The sequence below is a fragment of the Dipodomys spectabilis genome, unplaced genomic scaffold (assembly GCF_019054845.1).
Source record: "Dipodomys spectabilis isolate Male_0828 unplaced genomic scaffold, ASM1905484v1 ptg000102l, whole genome shotgun sequence".
In the NCBI taxonomy this organism is placed as follows: Eukaryota; Metazoa; Chordata; class Mammalia; order Rodentia; family Heteromyidae; genus Dipodomys; species Dipodomys spectabilis.
Genome location: NW_024870779.1, coordinates 555989 through 574209, shown reverse-complemented (window position 1 = coordinate 574209; position 18221 = coordinate 555989). Strand labels below are relative to the sequence as shown.

The following is an 18221-nucleotide window of genomic DNA, read 5'->3' as shown; positions in this document are numbered from 1 at the left end:
TAGTTTGTGATAAAAATCATTTTGCAGATTAAAGAGCTTTTTCCTACCCATAAAATATATGTTCTTTAAATAACTCAAAAATTGGAATCACTTAACTATGTTGTGAAAGGGTAAGAAGATTACTACTCATGGCCAAGTTCAATTAATTCCTTCCTTTTAATCACATCAGCCCAAGCTATAGGTTGTATTACTTTTAATATTTTGACCTACCTGAATCATTTTAAAATATAATTGCCTTATTTACTTTAATAAAACATAATACAAGGTAAAACTGAACTAAAGAAAGTAATTTTCACAAATACTTTCAGAAAAGTCAGAAACTTCCTAATGTCGCAACATAGGTACATGATTCTTAACGCTTTTTGCTGAGGTGATGAAGCCATTTTTTCACATCTAAATCTTCAGCGTTTTAGTTACAACAACCATGAGGGTGGTGGCAGATATAAGAATCCATTATGAAACACTAGGAAATTTACCATTCCGTGTACTACTAAATATCCTTCCTCATACTGTATTTAAATTGTGTATATACTTATGTATCTCCCAATAACCTATCAATATACATAGGCATACATGTACACACACACACGTAGATTATGAACCAAATTAGTAAATCAAGTATAATTACTTATTTGAAAAAAATAGAAAAGCCATTAACAAAGCCAGTATTACTCCTCTTCTAATTAACCTAGGGTTTTAAAGCTCACAAAAACTCAATGACTTCTGTAACATAGTTACAAGATACCTTGGAGTTTTAATTTAGCAGTAAAACAAAATTGTTAGTATTTTATTTTAAGAGATGATTTTGTAAGGAATTAATCTTAAAAATCCTCATTTCTCAAGTTCATTTCCAGTTTTTGAGAATAAATTTAGTTTTTCCAATCATTATTTCTTCGCTGAGTTTTAGAATATATTAACTACTTAGCTACTCAGGAATTCCATTTTAAAATGACTTACAAATAATTACTTCTATTAATGCAAAACCTTATTCTTAAAAGATTTGAGGATTACAAAGGAATACATTGTTAAAAATAAAAAATATGACTCTTATCTCCAATTAATGATCAAAATGCTAGAAGTGCAAATGTGGCTCAAGTGGTAGAATGCCAGCCTGAGCAAAAAAGCCAACCAGGTGTGTTGAGAAGCTGAATTCAAGCCCCAGTACTGGCAAGCACATGCCTAAATGCACACAAACAAATAAACACACATACAAACACACAGTGAAAAAATGAGTGAATGAAAATAAACACAATTGCCATGCTTTATCCATAACCTCCTTTTCTCAGCATAAGGAAGATGTCATACTCACTGCCTAGGGCTAACTCCCAAATCTGAACTGATATCTATATATATATATAATATATATATATATATATATAGATAGATAGATAGATAGATAGATAGATATCCATATATATATATATATATATATATGGATATCTATCTATCTATCTATCTATAATTATATATGGATATCTATCTATCTATCTATATATAATTAAGGTGGCAGTTATTACTAATTTTTTTAATAGTAACTACCTCTTCCTTTTTGGGCTCTTACATGTGTCAGGCTCTTATTATAATATGCACTTTACATAGATAATTCTCAAAGCAGCCCTACAAGAAAGGTTATTTGCTTATGTAATTAAAATCTGAGTTCTCAAAAGCTGATGTTCTGAGATTAAGTGTGCCAAGATTGAGTGTGTCAAGAGCACACAGTAAAGTGAGAGTGAGGATTTAAGTCCAACTCAAAACTATACTCTTAAGTGTTATTATCTTTTAAGTATTCTGCTAGTTACAAAAATAACTTCTCTCCCAAATGGTCGTGTTTTAGGGATGAGTAATAACACTCACATGTCACTGTACTAATTTAACACATTCTTCCTTGCTAGACTGAAAATATCCAACTAACTAGGACTATATCTCTATGTTGCTCACTCATAAGCCTTTAGGGTCAATAATAAATGTATGATAAATATTTACTGAATAAGTTTTTCTATTGGATCTTTTCAACAATCTTATATGGTAGCAAGTTAGTAAATCTATTTAAGTTCATATAGTGGCCCAAATTTACTCACCATTGTTAGGTATAAGCTCCATGTCCCAGGGGCTCATTTTTTCTGTATCCCCATTGTCCCAGCTTTAGAAAGGAAAATAAAAATATGCTTATTGAACTGTAAAAAAATTTTTAATCCCATTTTATGAACAATTACTTCTGTGTTTGAGAAAAGTATTTTTCTTCCTCAACATATGGGAAAAACGCTGAAAGTAAGTCTAGCCTAACTAAAATTAATACAAATACTTTCTTACCAAACATTGTAACACTGAAACAAACTATCAGGGTATTCTGGTTGAAGAGGTTCCTGGCTTTCAATTGTTCCAAACCACCAAGCATCATCTATGACTGATCTGAAACGGTCACCTAGAAAAGAACAAAACCATATCATTACTCTGAAATATGTTGTTGCATCTAACTGCTTTTCCCTAAAGTACAGCTATAAGGACTTAAAACTTCTTGTGTGATTTTGCAAGACAGAAAATGAACCCACATATTCCCAAAATAAATATGTAAAATTAGCAATACTGAGAGTGTGATAAAATGCTTAATAAGCACACTTGAAGAGGACTTAATCCCATTTCTTATATTCCTTTAGATATGAAAAATTCACTTTAGCACTTTTGCATATCCAGCATTTTAATTTCACCATCAGGACTATATCCAAACATTTTACTTACATATATAATTTAGGTAATTTCCACTCAATAAATATTCATAGTCCATCTTTAATTTCTTATTTTCTGTATTTCACTTCACACAAACAACAATCAAAACATCAGCCTTGTAAGTAAGGGCTCTGGGTGTGGCTCAAAAAAAACCCCAACTTGCCCTCTTTCCTCTCAAATAATCTCGAGGTATGTATGTGTAATTATATATATGTGTGTGTATATATATATATATGTATATATATACACACACATATAGAGAGAGATACACAACCTTTTCTGTACTAACAACAACAACAAACCCAAATTTTTATAAAACTGAGAATGTTCCCTTGTCTAATTCATTACCAAAAAGCAATCACAAACCAGGTGCTGGTAGCTCATGCCTGTAATCCTGAGATTTAGAATTGAGGTTCACAGACAGACTAACAGGAAAATCCATGAGACTCTTAGCTCCAAATATAATCACAGAAAAAGACACACAAGTGGCCCTGTGGCTCAAGTGGTAAGGCACCAGCCTAGAGCAAAAGCAGCTCAGGGACAGTACCCCTGGCCAGAGTTCAAGCCCCAGGACCAGCAGCAACAGCAACAACAAAAAACAATTACATTGTATTGCACTGCTTTTCAAAGTCCTAAATAAGCTACAAACACTACAGCCTTTTCTGATCTAAATCTTCTCAGCTTTCCTCCATATCATAAGAAAAGAGGAAGACATTTTCTTCTTTTTTGTGTATGGTTTATTTATCTTTGGCTTTCACAATACTTTTTGAGTTTTCTCCTAGTTAGCATAGGTGAAAATCTGAAAGACTTGCATTTAAACACAGTATCTGTATGACTTTGAATACATTATTTTTTAATTTTTCCCATCTATAAAAAAATGGTGATGTTTTAATAAATGCCTTCAATTAAGGTATTTTATTTTTAACATACTATTAAGGAAAAATAAACTAGAATCAGTTTTATTTTGGGGCTGGGAAGGTGGCTCAGTGGTAGAGCGCTTGCCTTGCATGCATGAGGCCCTGGGTTCGATTCCTCAGCACCATGTAAGCAAAAAGAAAAAAGTCAGAAGTGGCGCTGTGACTCAAGTTGTAGAGCGCTAGCCTTGAGCTGAAGAGCTGAGGGACAGTGCCCAGGCCCAGAGTTCAGGCCCCACGACTGGACCTCCCCCCCAAAAAAAATCATCATCTCATTATTACCAAATGATTTACAAGTTTATAAAAGTATGCATAAAATGCCTTATAAAAGAAAAAAAACAAGAGAAATATGATAAGTGGAACTAGAAGTAAATTACATGATTTTAGATACAAATTTCATTTGAGTATTTTAACAGGCAATGTTAATAGGAAACATGAATATAGTGTACTAGATAAGTCTGTACTTGTTCCCCAGATGTAGACGGATGACCATCTTAAAGCTACTTTATAATTTAATAAACAGCAATCTTCACATCACCATAACTTCATGTAGACATAATGGTGATTTCCATCAACCTTTTTTTCTTTTTCCTTTTTTGGTGCTGGTCATGGGGCTTGAACTCAAAGAATCTGAGTACTGTCCCTGACTTTTCTGGTGGTTAATAAAAGATAAGAGACTCATGGCCTTTCCTGCCTGTAGACTTTGAACTGTGATCCTCAGATCTCCTGAGTAGCTAGGATTACCGGTGTGAGCCTACACAGATTGAGGACAGAAAGCTAAAGAAAATTAATTGGGTAATGCATGTATGATTAACCACAAAGAGCAGTGTCTTACAATAACAATAAATTTAAGAAAATAATGTAGTCTACCAGTCAGAGTAAGCCTTAAAACACAAGGGAAGACTAAAGTAAAAATTACTAATGAGATTTTAAATGGCAGTTTATAGGTGGATACATTTTACTTATGATACAAAACACCAATTAATGATTAACTTCAAGAAAAATTCAATGCATAATTAATGCTAATCTTTTTAAGATTTAATAAAAATTACCATTTTTTACAATTATTAATTTTTTAATAAAAATTATCATTTGAAACATTTGATTTAGGCTGGGCTCAATGGCTCAGAGACCTGGATGGTCTCAGGCCAAGGGTAACATAGTAAAAAAAAACACTCCCTGAAAAATAACTGAAGGAGGGTAGAGTACGTGGTGAGTGGCAAGAGAAGAACTGAAATGAAGATCAAATTTATTTTTATAAAAATTAATATTTAATGCCTTAAGAACTTTTGTGACTTTAAAATTTCTAAGAGTTTATGATTTTAACATTTCTAAAAAGACAGCTTGGCTTTAAGTGTCTTTCCAAATTATACTCAATTTATTAAGGCAATTTTATCTTTGAATATGAATCCTGTTAATATTTATGGATAACAATTCAGCTTAACATGTAAAACAATTCTAAGTGGTTTATAACAGTTACCAAATGTAAGAGATGAAACATAAGTATCAACTAAGGAATTTTCAGTTTTATTAAAACTTAAAAATACCTCTGAAACATTATCTTACATTAATATTACTACAAATGGAAGTTTTCTGATTTCGTAAATTCTGAAAAAAAGGCAAATCACTTAAGGAAAAAAGGATGTATTAAAAACATCCATGGCTTCTGAAAAAATTACCCACCTATATTCCACCGCCTATATTTTGCGTCATCAAACTGTTGTCTCAAGACTAGGAAATCTATAACATCAGGCATGTCATGGTATCTAATTATAAATAGAAACAATTGATTAGGTTATACACTTAAAAATATCTAAGACATGTTCAAATTCATCTGAATCTTGAAAAATACTGCAATACTAATAAAACCATTGCCTCTTTCAACAGTCCTTACTTCATGGTAAATGATCCGCCAGTCAGTTTACCACTATCAGGATCCAAAAAAGCAAGTTTAAGGCAGCAAAGGGTAGGTAATCCCACTTCATACTTGATGCCAACTATTTTCATCAATTCTTGTTCCTAAGATAGAGAAAATAAGGCATCACCTTTACAAAATAAACAACATTTCTTGGTTTTGATCTTGAACTAGGTGATTACTGTATGTATGTGCAAAAATTTATTGAGCTATGTCCTTACAGTTGGTACATCTTATGATTTGCAAGTTATAATACAACTAAAAAAAAAGATTATTTTGAACTATAGTTGATAAATCTAGACATACTCATTGAATTTAAAATATGTAGATATTAGTGTTGGCCAATTTTCACCTTCTGTTCTCAGGACTACTTCAATTAAACAAGGCATTTTCACAATACAGTTTCTTATCATAAAAAGAGTTAACTCCCGATGTAACTTGCTATAAATTCCATGAACTTATCTTTGTATGAGTAAGTCAGTGGCATACCCGTAATTCCATCTTATGCCATGGTTGTTTTTTGGGATTGATACTATAAATTTTATTTTTCCGAGCCATTTCAACATATGCTTCATGTCCTTGTCGAAAATAATAAACCTAAAGAGCAAATAAAATCACAATTTTTAAATCTAGGTATTTCTAAGACTTACCTAAAACTGAAGATAAAATCCAATATCCTTTGAGCTAAAGAATTTCCACTTTTTTGGCAGAACTGTGGATCTAACGGCTGAAAACCTAGTCCTAGAAATTCTAGTATTAATTTTTTATACCTCCATTCTTCAAGTTGTTTAAAAGCCTCTTAGCTGTAATCAAAGTATTCTAAATTACAGGACATTGGATATATATTAGAAATTCATGAGTAGTTAATTTTTAATTTCATTATTTATCTAAGTTCAATCCTTAAAACACATCTTAATAAGAAAGCATATATTTATCCCTGTTTCATGAAGATCCAACTTAAATGACTGCTAAAAATTACTTTGCATAACTACTACTTGAAACATTTTATCAAGTACCCCTTCTCCATCACTATAAAATAGGAGAACTTATTAAACTGCTGTTAAATTCTTAGTAACATTTTGGAATAGACACTGTCCTACCTATATATATTTCATTACTGCTTCAGGTGTCTAGGATTTCAAATACAGGAATGACTTAAGGAGAGAGGATGTAGCTCACTATCATGTGAGAAAGAAAAGCACTGGGTTTGAAACCCAGTGAAGATGGCAGGAAAAAAACTAAGGAATGGTACTGAATAGTAGGACTTTTTAATCATACTGACTGTTCAAGCACCAACAACTGAAAAACACAACTTCAAAAGTCTGACTCAATAAGGAAGCACTAACTTTTGGTCTACTTAAAAACACTATAATGAGGCAAAAAGTCTTTAAAGAAATTCAACCTTCTTTATAGTCATTCTTGCATTAAAACTTTGTTTTTATTATTAAATGGTCAGTAACCATATTATACTACTATGAGTGAGCGTATTTACTAAAGAAGGCTCTACAACTCTTTTATTATGTTGTTGGATACCAGATAACATTCTTGGTTAAACTGTGTATCAAATAAGTTACCACCCAAGGGAATTATCTAAATTCTTCAATTCATTCTAATTTCTGGTGCTAATCTGTCAGTCTGTTTCTCTCTGCAGTATTAGCTACTGAATTCAGAGCTGTACACTTTTGCTAGGCAGCCATTCTAAGTTTGGTCATGCTTTCTAGCCCATTCTTGCATTGTTGACTTCCAAAGATAGGGTTTTGTTTGATGCTAGGGCCTGCCAGGCAATGAGTGCTACAACTGTGTGGGGTTGCTGGGATGACAGGTAAGCGCCAGCCAGTCCATCCAGCCCAGCCCGTAATTCAAATGTCAGTTTTTATGCATGGACTGTTCTTCAATAGTGACCTCCCAATTCCCTCCTATCAAGCAGCTAGAATCACAGGCTCTGAAATATGGGTTGGAAGATATAGCCCAGTGTAGAGTGCTTGAAAAGTGTGAACTCAGCTCCACAGGGAAAAGTCTTATTTGAGGTTTATAGATTTTAAGAATAAATCACAAACACAGGTAAAACTTTCCAAACTAAAATTAAATTAAAAATAAACTGTAGGGGCTGGGAAGATGACTCAGTGGTAGAATGCTTGCCTTACATGCATGAGGCCCTGGGTTCAATTCCTCAGCACCACATAAGCGGAAAAATCCAGAAGTGGCGCCGTGGCTCAAGTGGTAGCTAGCCTTGAGCTGAAAAGCTGAGGGACAGCACCCAGGCCCAGAGTTCAGGCCTCACAACTGACAAAAATTAGCAAATAAAAATAAACTTTCAAATATTATCTTCCTTTAACATGTCATATATTTATTTCTTAAAAAATGTTATTTACAAAAAAAACTAGCAATGAAACCTATCAAAAAATGCGGATTTTTAAAATGACAATTATCACAATTTTGCAATGGTCTTAAAAGATTATCAGCTGATCTTTCCTGATAGCTGCAGTTTCTCCATCACTGCTATGACTCTCCAGGATAAAATACTTTTGTAAAGCTTCTGCAGTCTTCTAGATGTGTTTCAAGAGCAATAAAAAGTTGTATTTAAGATAAAGCGTAATTACATGAAAGTTACTATTTGAAGGTTATTACGTGAAGGAAAAAAAAAGATAATTGAAAAGTACCTCATCACCCATCTGGGGCACAAACGGACACCTTCGCGGAAGGGTGTCAGTAATCCATGCTGAAGGCAACCATTCTTCTAATGTCAAACCATTCTCAGTTAGTTCTCCCACAGCCAGTCTCTACGGAAATACAGAACATTACAAAGCAATATTACATTACTACAGAGATTCAAAGGGGAGTAAGAATCTTTCTCTTCTTTTATTTGAGTCATTGTAGGGGCTTCTGTGGCAAGTGGCTCTGACATCAAATCAATGCCCTTTTCTTTTGGTTGGGACTTTTTTTTATTTTCATAAATGGCATACTAATTTTGACGAGGCTGACCTGGAACTGTAATCCTCCTAGGAGACTTTTGCCTCTCAAGCAGCTGGGATAACAGATAATAGACGGGGCTGGGAAGGTGGCTCAGTGCTAGAGCGCTTGCCTTGCATGCCTGAGGCCCTGGGTTTGATTCCTCAGCCCCACATAAGCAAAAATGAAAAAGCCAGAAGTGGTGCTGTGGCTCAAGTGGTAGAGTGCTAGCCTTGAGCTGAGGGACAGCGCACAGGCCCAGAGTTCAAGGCCCCACGACTAAACCTCCCCCCCCCCCCCCCCCGCCCCGCAAAAAAAAAAAAAAAAAAAACCCAGTAATAGATAAACATCAGCACCTTTGGCCAGGTATTTTTACTCTTAGGCATTGTAAAAACCTAAAATAAATGGAAGAGTCCTAATTGGTCCTCTTTGACCAATTAGTACTAGCTGTTAAAACAAAATGAAACATTCTGGGTTGAGGGGGTAGGCAATGGGAAGAAGGGCACAAGAATGCAATCGCTGTGTTCAATGTTGTGTTCAACATTAATGTTGAACTATGTGATTTGAGGGCAGACATAGGATAGAGAAAAATGAAAGAGAGGGCACTGATCAGAAAGCACTGTACTCATAACCTCACTTCTAGAATAGAAGCCTCTTTGGAAAAATACTTAATAAAAATAAATAACTTAAACTCTTGGCGGCAGCAACAGCTGTTTTAAGCAATCTAAATCACTGAGACAGAAATAGCAAAATAAAAATCTATTGATAACATTGATAACACTAGGCAAGACATAGCCACAAATCTCAAATGATAAGCTCTTTGAGTCTCCTCTTTTAAAATACAATTGTACAAATTTGTATGTGGGTGTGCCTGTGCCCACACGTGTGCCAGTACTGAGGCATACTCAAGAGCTGCGCACTTTCCCTTAGCTTTTTTGCTCAAGGCTGGCCCTCTACCATTTGCATCACGGTCCACTTCTGGCTTGCTGGTGATGAATTAGAGATTAAAAGTCTCAAGGATGTTCCTGCCCAAGTTGGCTTCAAATCTTGATCCTCAGATCTCAGCCTGCTAAATAACTAGGATTACAGGCCGGAGACACTGGCTAACCTTTCCATAAAACAAATCAAGAAAAAAATTTTACATTCTGATCTTATTAAGAACTAATGTTATTTTCAAAAAGGTTAAGTAGTACTACAGAGGTTAATTATTTCCATGAAGTGGGCATTATATTTCTAAATAGTCTGAGATATTTCTTTTCCTTTCTCACCTATGCTTCTTATGTATTTTTTGTTTTTTAACAAAGGAAATACTGTCAAGCCAAATCCTTTACTTTTTTTTTGGTCAGTTGTGGGGCTTGAAATCTGGGTCTGGGCGCTGTCCCTGAGCTCTTCAGCTCAAGGCAAGCACTCTACCACTTGAGCCACAGCTCAACTTCTAGTTTTCTGGTGGTTAATTGGAGGTAAGTCTCCTAGGCTCACCTGCCTTGGCTGGCTTTGAACCATGATCCCCAGATCTCTGCCTCCTGTGTAGCTAGGATTCCAGGTGTGAGCCACTGGAGCCTGGCTCCTTAATATTTTAAGTGTCATGGATAAGAATAAAACTATGCCTGAGCAGTTTATTGGTCACAAAAAGTGAGCACATGGTCTTGATATTATCTGAAAGCCTAAAAAGTAGTATGTACTTCAGTCTTTCTCTTACTATTTAATAAACTTCAACAATGTCTATGTTCAACACATACATTTTTTGGCAGTATTAGGCTTTGAACTCAAAAACTTGTACTTTCTAGGCAGATGCTGTTACTTGAGTCACTCCCCCAACCCTTAATGCTTGTTTTTCTAACAGCATCTTGCTTCCTACCCAGCTGGCCCAAACTCCAATGCTCCCATTTATGCTTCTCACAGACACAGCATGTACCACCACTGTGACTTGCTTCTTATTAGCTGAGATGGTCTCATAAAACTGTGTCTGGACTGGCTTCAAATTACCAATACCCCTGGGATCAATCATACTTATAAAATGTATGCTTTGAGTTATTTTCATAGAAGAAAGCACTAAGTTTGTAATTCTTTTAAACCAACCTTTTGTTTTCGTTCTTTGGGCTTTTTTTTCTTTGGTGATGTTGGTCCATCTTTTTCTTCATTTATCTTTTTCCTTTCCTTTTTAATATGTTTTTGTTTCTGCTTTTCAGATTCTTCTTCATCTGAACTGCTTTCTGCTTTCTTGGTTTTAAGCTTAGGTACTTTCTTTGGTGGCTGCAGATTAATTCCTGCATCTGCTGTCCAGTCTGAGTAATCACTGGAGTAATCACTAAGGAAAAGGCTTTTATGTATCATCTATATGTAGGATACAACTTTAAGACTTTTATAAAACAGAAAAGAAATGTCACAATAAAGGGGAATACTAAAACAGTACATCATAACCAATAAACTAAAAAAAATTGTTTTAATTCCAAAACCTTTTAAAATTCTTTAGGAAGAGGAAGAAGAACAGGAAGAGGAGGAAGAAAGGAGGGAGAAGTCCCATACAATCTCTACAAAAATTTCACTTTCTAGAGATTTTGTATAAAACTGAGTGGTAAAAGTTGTCACTTACCTAGAACTGCCATCGCTGTGCCATGCTCTCTCTTCCTCTTCAGAAGTTCCACCACTGACAGCAACTACCTCCCCTTCCTAAAAGACATCGAAGACATTATTGCATTATTTTATAGAAGAATATCCTATAATTACAGGATCAGGGCTATCTTCTAATAACAACAATATTGGGATAATTAACACCTGTCTCAGGTTAGTTCCAAAGCATAGCCTTTACATTTGAATTCAAAACAGCAATAAGTAAATGTATACAAAGTCATAATACCAATTATTACTGAAAGAAATTGTTTTAATTTTTTAAAACTGTGCTGAAAATTGGAACCCAAGACCTTATACATGACAGGCAAGCACTCTACCCCAAAGTGATATGTATCTCAATCCCCAGCTCACCTGGTGTTTTTGACAAAGGGTCTCACAACACAGCTCAATTTAATCTCATGACTGTTTATCCTCTATCTCCTGAATGCTGGAATGATAGGTAAACAACACTCCCAGCTTACTGGTTGAAATGAGGGTACTGTTGGTTTCAAATATCATCTTCTGATCCTCACTTGCTGAGCAGCTAGGACTACAGGTGTGAGTCATTGTACTGTACCTTCTTAGACTAATTTTTCCCTTTGGACAGTACTTGAGCTTGAACTGAAGACCTTAGCACTCAGTTTTATTTATTCATGGCTGACACTTTACCACTTAAGCACTCTCTTCAGTCCCAGTTTTTTGCTGCTTAATTGGAGACAACAGTCTCATGGATTTGTATTCCTAGGCTGGCTCCAAACCACAATCCTCGGAACATATGTCCTAAGTAGCTTGGCTGGTATTTTTGTTACTACTAAGTTTTTTGTTACTACTGTAGATGCTTTCAGAGCCACAAAATCATTCACATTTATGGTGAACTTATTATTGAAATCTTTAACATACCAAAACAGATATCCTAACTGTAGCCTTATTTTACCCAAATGAGAAAGGATTAAAATATAACTAGACTGTATCCTAAAGCAAATATTTATGACTCAAAGGCAACTACTATAGGGTGAAGGTATTTTCTTCCTAAAATCAGGGTGTTTAGGTCATAAAATCTCATCAGTCTTCTTTGCTCATAAAAACTTTACAATCCAATAATAATAACCCACCAATTTAGTAAGCTTCTACTGTATGTCAGAAACTATTCTAAGTATTTTATCTATATCATCTCATTTGGTATCAACAGTGTTAGCATCAGATTATTTCATTAAAGAAACTAAAGCATGGGGCTGGGAAGGTGGCTCAGTGGTACAGCGCTTGCCTTGCATGCCTGAGGCCCTGGGTTCGATTCCTCAGCACCACATAAGCAAAAAGAAAAAAGCCAGAAGTGGCACTGTGGCTCCAGTGGTAGAGCACTAGCCTTCAGCTGAAGAGCTGAGGGACAGCGCCTAGGCCCAGAGTTCAGGCCCCACAACCGGACCCAAAAAAAAAAAAAAAGAAACTGAAGCTCAAAAACACTAAGAAATTTGCCTAAGGCAGTGTAATTAATAATTAAAAGGCTTAATTTAAACCCAAGTTATTTAAGTTCAAAATCTTGAAATATCTCTATAAAAATGGTTAAATGCTTCTATGTTTTTGTTTTTCAATCATGGGGGGGGCGGGGGTTGAACTCAGGGCCTGGAAGTGTCTCTGAGCTTTTTGCTAGTATTCTACCCCATGACCCACAGTTCCACTTCTGACTTTCTGGTAGTTAACTGAAAATAAGAGACTCAGTGTTCCTCCCTACCTAGGCTGGCTTCAAACCACAAATATCAGATCTCAACCGCCTTAATAGCTAGGATTACACAGACATGAGCCACCAATGCCTGGCTCAATACTACTAATTTCTGGGTACAATAAACCTTTTTTTTTTTCTTTGCCAGTCCTGGGGCTTGAACTCAGGGCCTGCGCACTGTCCCTGAGCTTCTTTTGCTCAAGGCTAGCACTCTACCAACTTGAGCCCACCAACACTTGCAGCTTTTTCTGTGTATGTGGTTCTGAGGAACAGAACCCAGGGCTTCATGCATGGTAAGCAAGCATTGTCTCTCTTAGCCACCTTCCCAGCCCCTGAACCATTTTTCAAAAGGAAATAAAGTACATTCCTTTGCAGGCAAAAAAAAAAAAAGATGTTTTGGGAGAATTTGGTGTTTATTGAAGAATGTGAACTAAACGATTATTCCAAAGAGTTTTGAAAACTAAGCCAAGTATGAAAAGATCAAAAACTAATACATAGCAAATTTAATCTTTACTCAACCTAACCAGAATCTATGCCAACAATGATTCTTTCCATGTTTCATGTCACTTCCTTAAAGAAAATCAGAATTGGGCTGGGAAGCTGGCTCAGTGGTAGAGCGCTAGCCTTGCATGCTCGAGGCCCTGGGTTCGATTCCTCAGCACCACATAAGCAAAAAGAAAAAAGCTGGAAGTGGTGCTGTGGCGCAAGTGGTAGAGCGCTAGCCTTGAGCTGAAGAGCTGAGGGACAGCGTCCAGGCCCAGAGTTCAGGTCCCACGACCGGACCCCCCCCCCCCCAAAAAAAGAAAAAAAAAGAAAATCAGAATTAATTATATTCTAAATACAAAATCCTAAAATATAAAAATGTATTTGATATATTCTATTCAAGGTATTGCTTTAGAAATTCATGTAGCTTCTCTGAAAAGATAAAAGTATCAGCAAATTAGTTTTGAAAAGAACTGAAAAATTCAGTAAAATTTCTTTCATGTAACAAAATCTTGGAAATGTATAATAAACTAAATCACATTTATATTTTGTGAAATCATATAAAAGACATACCTTTTATAAATATTTCAAAAAAAACCTTTTAACACAAATAATCAGTTCTCATTGATTTTATGTTTTGTGTTTGGGTCCCAGTCCTGGAATTTGAACTCAGAGTCTGGGCACTGAACCTGAGTTTTTGCTCAAGGATACCACTCTACCATTTGGGCCACAACTCTACTTCTGGCTATTTGCTGGTTATTGGAGGTCAGAGTTTCACAGACTTTCCTGACCAGGCCTGGATTTGAACTACAATCTTCAGATCTCAGCCTCCTGAGTAACACAGGCAGGAGACACTGTACCTATGGACCTATATCGCCAGTTACTGAAGAGACTGAGGCAAGATAATCACCAAGTTCAAGAACTGGGAGATCAACTCGACAATATCGCACGCAGGGTAGGGAAGACTATCTCAAAAGAACAAACAAAACCATCACTGGTCTGGTTCATGCAGTGTATTTTGTGGGTTTTGCCAGAATACATATGTAACTCTCAGCTGGCCAAAGAAGAACTGAAAGTGTTTAGAAATGAACTTTTTTTTTTTTTTTTACAGCAATTAAAAAGTTGTTTTAAAAGCATCACTATGATTGTTCAAGCTGGCCTACAATCCTGAGCTCAGCTTCTTTCCTGCACCAGCCTCCCAAGTGCCATTGGTACATTCCACTGTGCACAGCTATGAAACACATTTAAATTGCAGTTAAAATAATCTCAAAACACTTAAGAAAACTTTTGTATGTCACTTCAAGACACTGCAGTAGGATCCTGAATAGCCATCATTATCTAAGCTAAATCCACCTTTGGCTTTACTATGAAAAGAATGTGATGAACAGAGAAAATGTTTTTAAGGCTGAATAGGTTCTAACTAGTTGACTGTCTTTGCTCAAAGAATATTTAATTTAGTAGAATAATATTTGTGGAAATAATTATGCGTGAAAATTAACAATTAAATTTAGAAATCTATAAGTTTATATTGAGATTATGAATTAGCTGAAATTGTCACATGTCTATTGATGGTTGTTATAGTTACAGTTTATCAGAGCACTGTAATACCAACTTAAAAGCCTAGCTTTAAAGTAAAAGAAGCATGGATGTTATCTTAGGTCTACCATTTAATAGGTAAATGAGTGTTATTAACTGAACGGAACCTTAGAACCTGTATATGTAAGTTGGGAAGTATTCATTTTGTCTTGGAAATTTGCAATGAATATATGTACCATGTGAGGAAGCTATCACTATTATAGAACATGCTATTATAACAGCTGACATGCTACTTTAGAATTAGACTTACATCAATGAACATAAAGAATGCAAGTCAGATTAAAAAAAAAACTAATAGAGAAATTCATGAAGTGCTGAGATCTTACATCTGATGAACTTGTGCCATTTTCTATATCCTCCAAGGGCCTAGGGGTTTCTTCCAGTGCAGATCTTGTACGATAATTATGCGGATTTGCCTGTTGCTTTCTGGATTCCCCAAGGTCAAGGAAATGCTCATGAGTATGATTCTATAAAAAATTAGAATAAATTTATTTTAAATTTATTCACAGTATGCTTATATAGGCTTAATAGTTAATTTTTAAGTATAAACATCATACTTAAGATATCAATGAAATGAACTATAGTACCAACTCACACATATTAACATATTAGGGAACATTCCAGAATAACAATATTAATTCACTTCTTGAGTTTAAGAAAAAAATTTTTTTTAAATAAATGATCCAGGCTTGAAGATTCATGATAGATTAAGCCAAGCAAATTCTTCTGTTCAAACACCAAATCTACAGAAATGTACATGAAAGAATAAACTATGGGGAAGTGGCGCTGTGGCTCAAGCGGTAGAGCGCTCGCCTTGTGCTGAAGAGTGCAGGGACAGTGTCCAGGCCCAGAAAGATAGCTACTACTATCTTTCTTCTGCTTGAATTAACTTCAGAAAAATATCCTGCAGCAGATGAAAACAACCAGTAACCCCTCAACACTTGACAAAGTCCCAAGACACTGTCAGAGATACTTTCAAGAAACATTAAGAATATATACCTGGGGAAAAAGTTAATAAAAACAACCCCCCAAACAAGTGACAATTATCATACCCATGAAGTACATGGTCTTATTACAGAAAAACAAAAAACAAAGAAAAGAGTTGGTCAGTGCCAATGGCTCATGCCTATAAATCCCAGCTACTCAGGATGCTGAGATCTGAGGATCATGGTTCAAAGCCAGCCTGCCTGGGCAGGAAAGTCCATGAGACTCTTATCTCCATTTAACCACCAGAAAACTGGAAGTGGTGCTATGACTCAAGTGGTAGAGCACTCACCTTGAGCTAAAGAGCTGAGGAACAGCACCGAGGCCCAGATTTCAGGCCCCATGACCAACAACAACAAAAAAAGAAACAATCATTTTCTGCATTTGGACATATAATAGTGAGCCAAAAATACAAAAAAGAGATAATCTTTAACCAATTAAGTTCAAATCAGACTTATCCTTAGACAATAAAAAAGAACATTACTCTTAGATTGTTGACAGAAAATACTCAGGAATTTAAATTATATTATTAGGACTGGAAGTGAAACAGATGTTTTCATACAAGCACAAAATATACAAAAATACATAAAGGAACAAAGAAACAAAAACTTGTGCAACTATTCTGTCATATAATTTAAACTAATCCCCTAGTAAGAATTGAATAAATCTCCCTCCACTCACTAAAAATAATCATTTCTGCAAATCCACATCCTTAAAACTATTTTTGTATGTAAAATGTTACTCAAAATCTGATACTTCTAGAAGATAAATTCCAAATGAAGAATACAAATATTTTTAATGTGTTGATAAGTGATAAGGAGAAAGCAGATTATCAACCAAAATAAATCTGTTCTTTCCCTTCATAGGTTGCATATACACAAAATTTCTTCCTTTACTTGGGATGTCAACTGGACCAATGTGAAATGTGGCACAACCATGCTGAGCAACACCAAAGAGCCTTTCTCAGGAAAGCACATGTGTCCTTTGCATCATCCCCCTTCACTGATTCTTCATCCTATAAGCTTACGTAAGGACATTGGTATCTGAAGGCCCGACGTCAAATCCAGAAGAATAAGGAAAATCTTCATCCTCAAAACTAAGGGAACCATAACTAGACTGGAAGACCTACAAGGCTTTAATAGGGGGAAAAAGAAAACCAAAAAGTATTTCCAACTTGTTTAAACCAATGTTAGCGGATCAGAAAGCCTATTCATTATTTGTCTAGCTCACTGCTTAGTTAGAAGGGTTCTGATGGTGCAGAAACGGGAGTGGGCACAAATCAGTAGAACAGATACTGTGATTCCTAGACCTCAGGGCAGAGAAATCTATCTGAGATATATAAAACTAAGTGAAACCTAGTAGTTCCAATTTTTGCTACATTAAAATGACAGAGAAACCCAAACTGGAAAACTAGTAAAAACAATCTATCCTTCATAATAGACAAAGTTAAGGAACATTACTTATAACAGTATTAAGATAAACTGATAAGTTGTTGCAGATAGTAACGTTACTGTCCTGTAATTTTACTATCCTGTACTAGTTTTATTATCCTATTTACAATAGTACCATTCTTTGCTAGTGTGTGTGTGTGCGCGTATACACCCACTCGCTTGTCTGGGGCTTGAACCCAGGGCCTGGAGCTCTTACTCAGCTTTTTTATTCACAAGCTAATAGAGCTCTACCAATTGAGCCAGTACAACTTTTTTTCTGCTTAACTGGGCTGGTTTCAAAATATAATCCTTAGATCTCAGACCCATAACTAGGACTACAGGTGAGAGCCATCAGTATCCACCAGCATCCACCAGTATCAAAATTCATTTTAAAAAGATGCCTTTTGGAGATGGGAAGGTGGCTCAGTGGTAGAGCGCTTGCCTTGCAGGCATGAGGCCCTGGGTTCGATTCCTCAGCACCACATAAGCAAAAAGAAAAAAGCCGGAGTGGCACTGTGGCTCAAGTGGTAGAGCACTAGCCTTGAGCTGAAGAGCTGAGGGACAGCACCCAGGCCCAGAGTTCAGGCCCCACGACCAGACCCCAAAAAAAGATGCCTTTAAAATGGTCTTTGTTGTACAATAACTACTAAATACCAAAGTAATTAATATTTACCTTTGAAACAGTAAGTATTTTATTCTCTTTTGCAACAGTTAAATGTTTCCTTTTCTCTTCTGACCTATAAGTCTTTATTTCTTCTTCACCCTTTGCAGTTCTCCATTCTTCCTGCCTACTGAAAAAGAGTATTAAAGGTCATATGTTAATCTAGAAATTTCTTCGTTTGCCAATACTGAGGCTTGCTCAGGGACTTCACATACTCCCTTGCTCCTATACCACATGA

At 35.7% G+C, this 18221-nt stretch overlaps 1 protein-coding gene across 2 annotated transcripts in view; it reads right to left on the bottom strand.

The window, feature by feature from the left end:
• The window catches only part of LOC122113987 (pleckstrin homology domain interacting protein), a 103938-nt gene that overhangs the window by 21970 nt on the left and 63747 nt on the right, over window positions 1–18221 (bottom strand). The window contains exons 20-29 of one of the 2 annotated variants that reach the window (XM_042687124.1): window positions 17996–18113; window positions 15235–15375; window positions 11096–11172; window positions 10582–10810; window positions 8214–8333; window positions 6043–6150; window positions 5533–5657; window positions 5322–5404; window positions 2311–2422; window positions 2079–2140 (exon numbers count right to left, since the gene is read on the bottom strand). In XM_042687124.1, the coding sequence (XP_042543058.1) occupies window positions 2079–2140; window positions 2311–2422; window positions 5322–5404; window positions 5533–5657; window positions 6043–6150; window positions 8214–8333; window positions 10582–10810; window positions 11096–11172; window positions 15235–15375; window positions 17996–18113 (1175 nt within the window). The remainder of the gene's footprint in view (window positions 1–2078; window positions 2141–2310; window positions 2423–5321; window positions 5405–5532; window positions 5658–6042; window positions 6151–8213; window positions 8334–10581; window positions 10811–11095; window positions 11173–15234; window positions 15376–17995; window positions 18114–18221) is intronic. The other variant, XM_042687125.1, reaches the window with a different exon arrangement.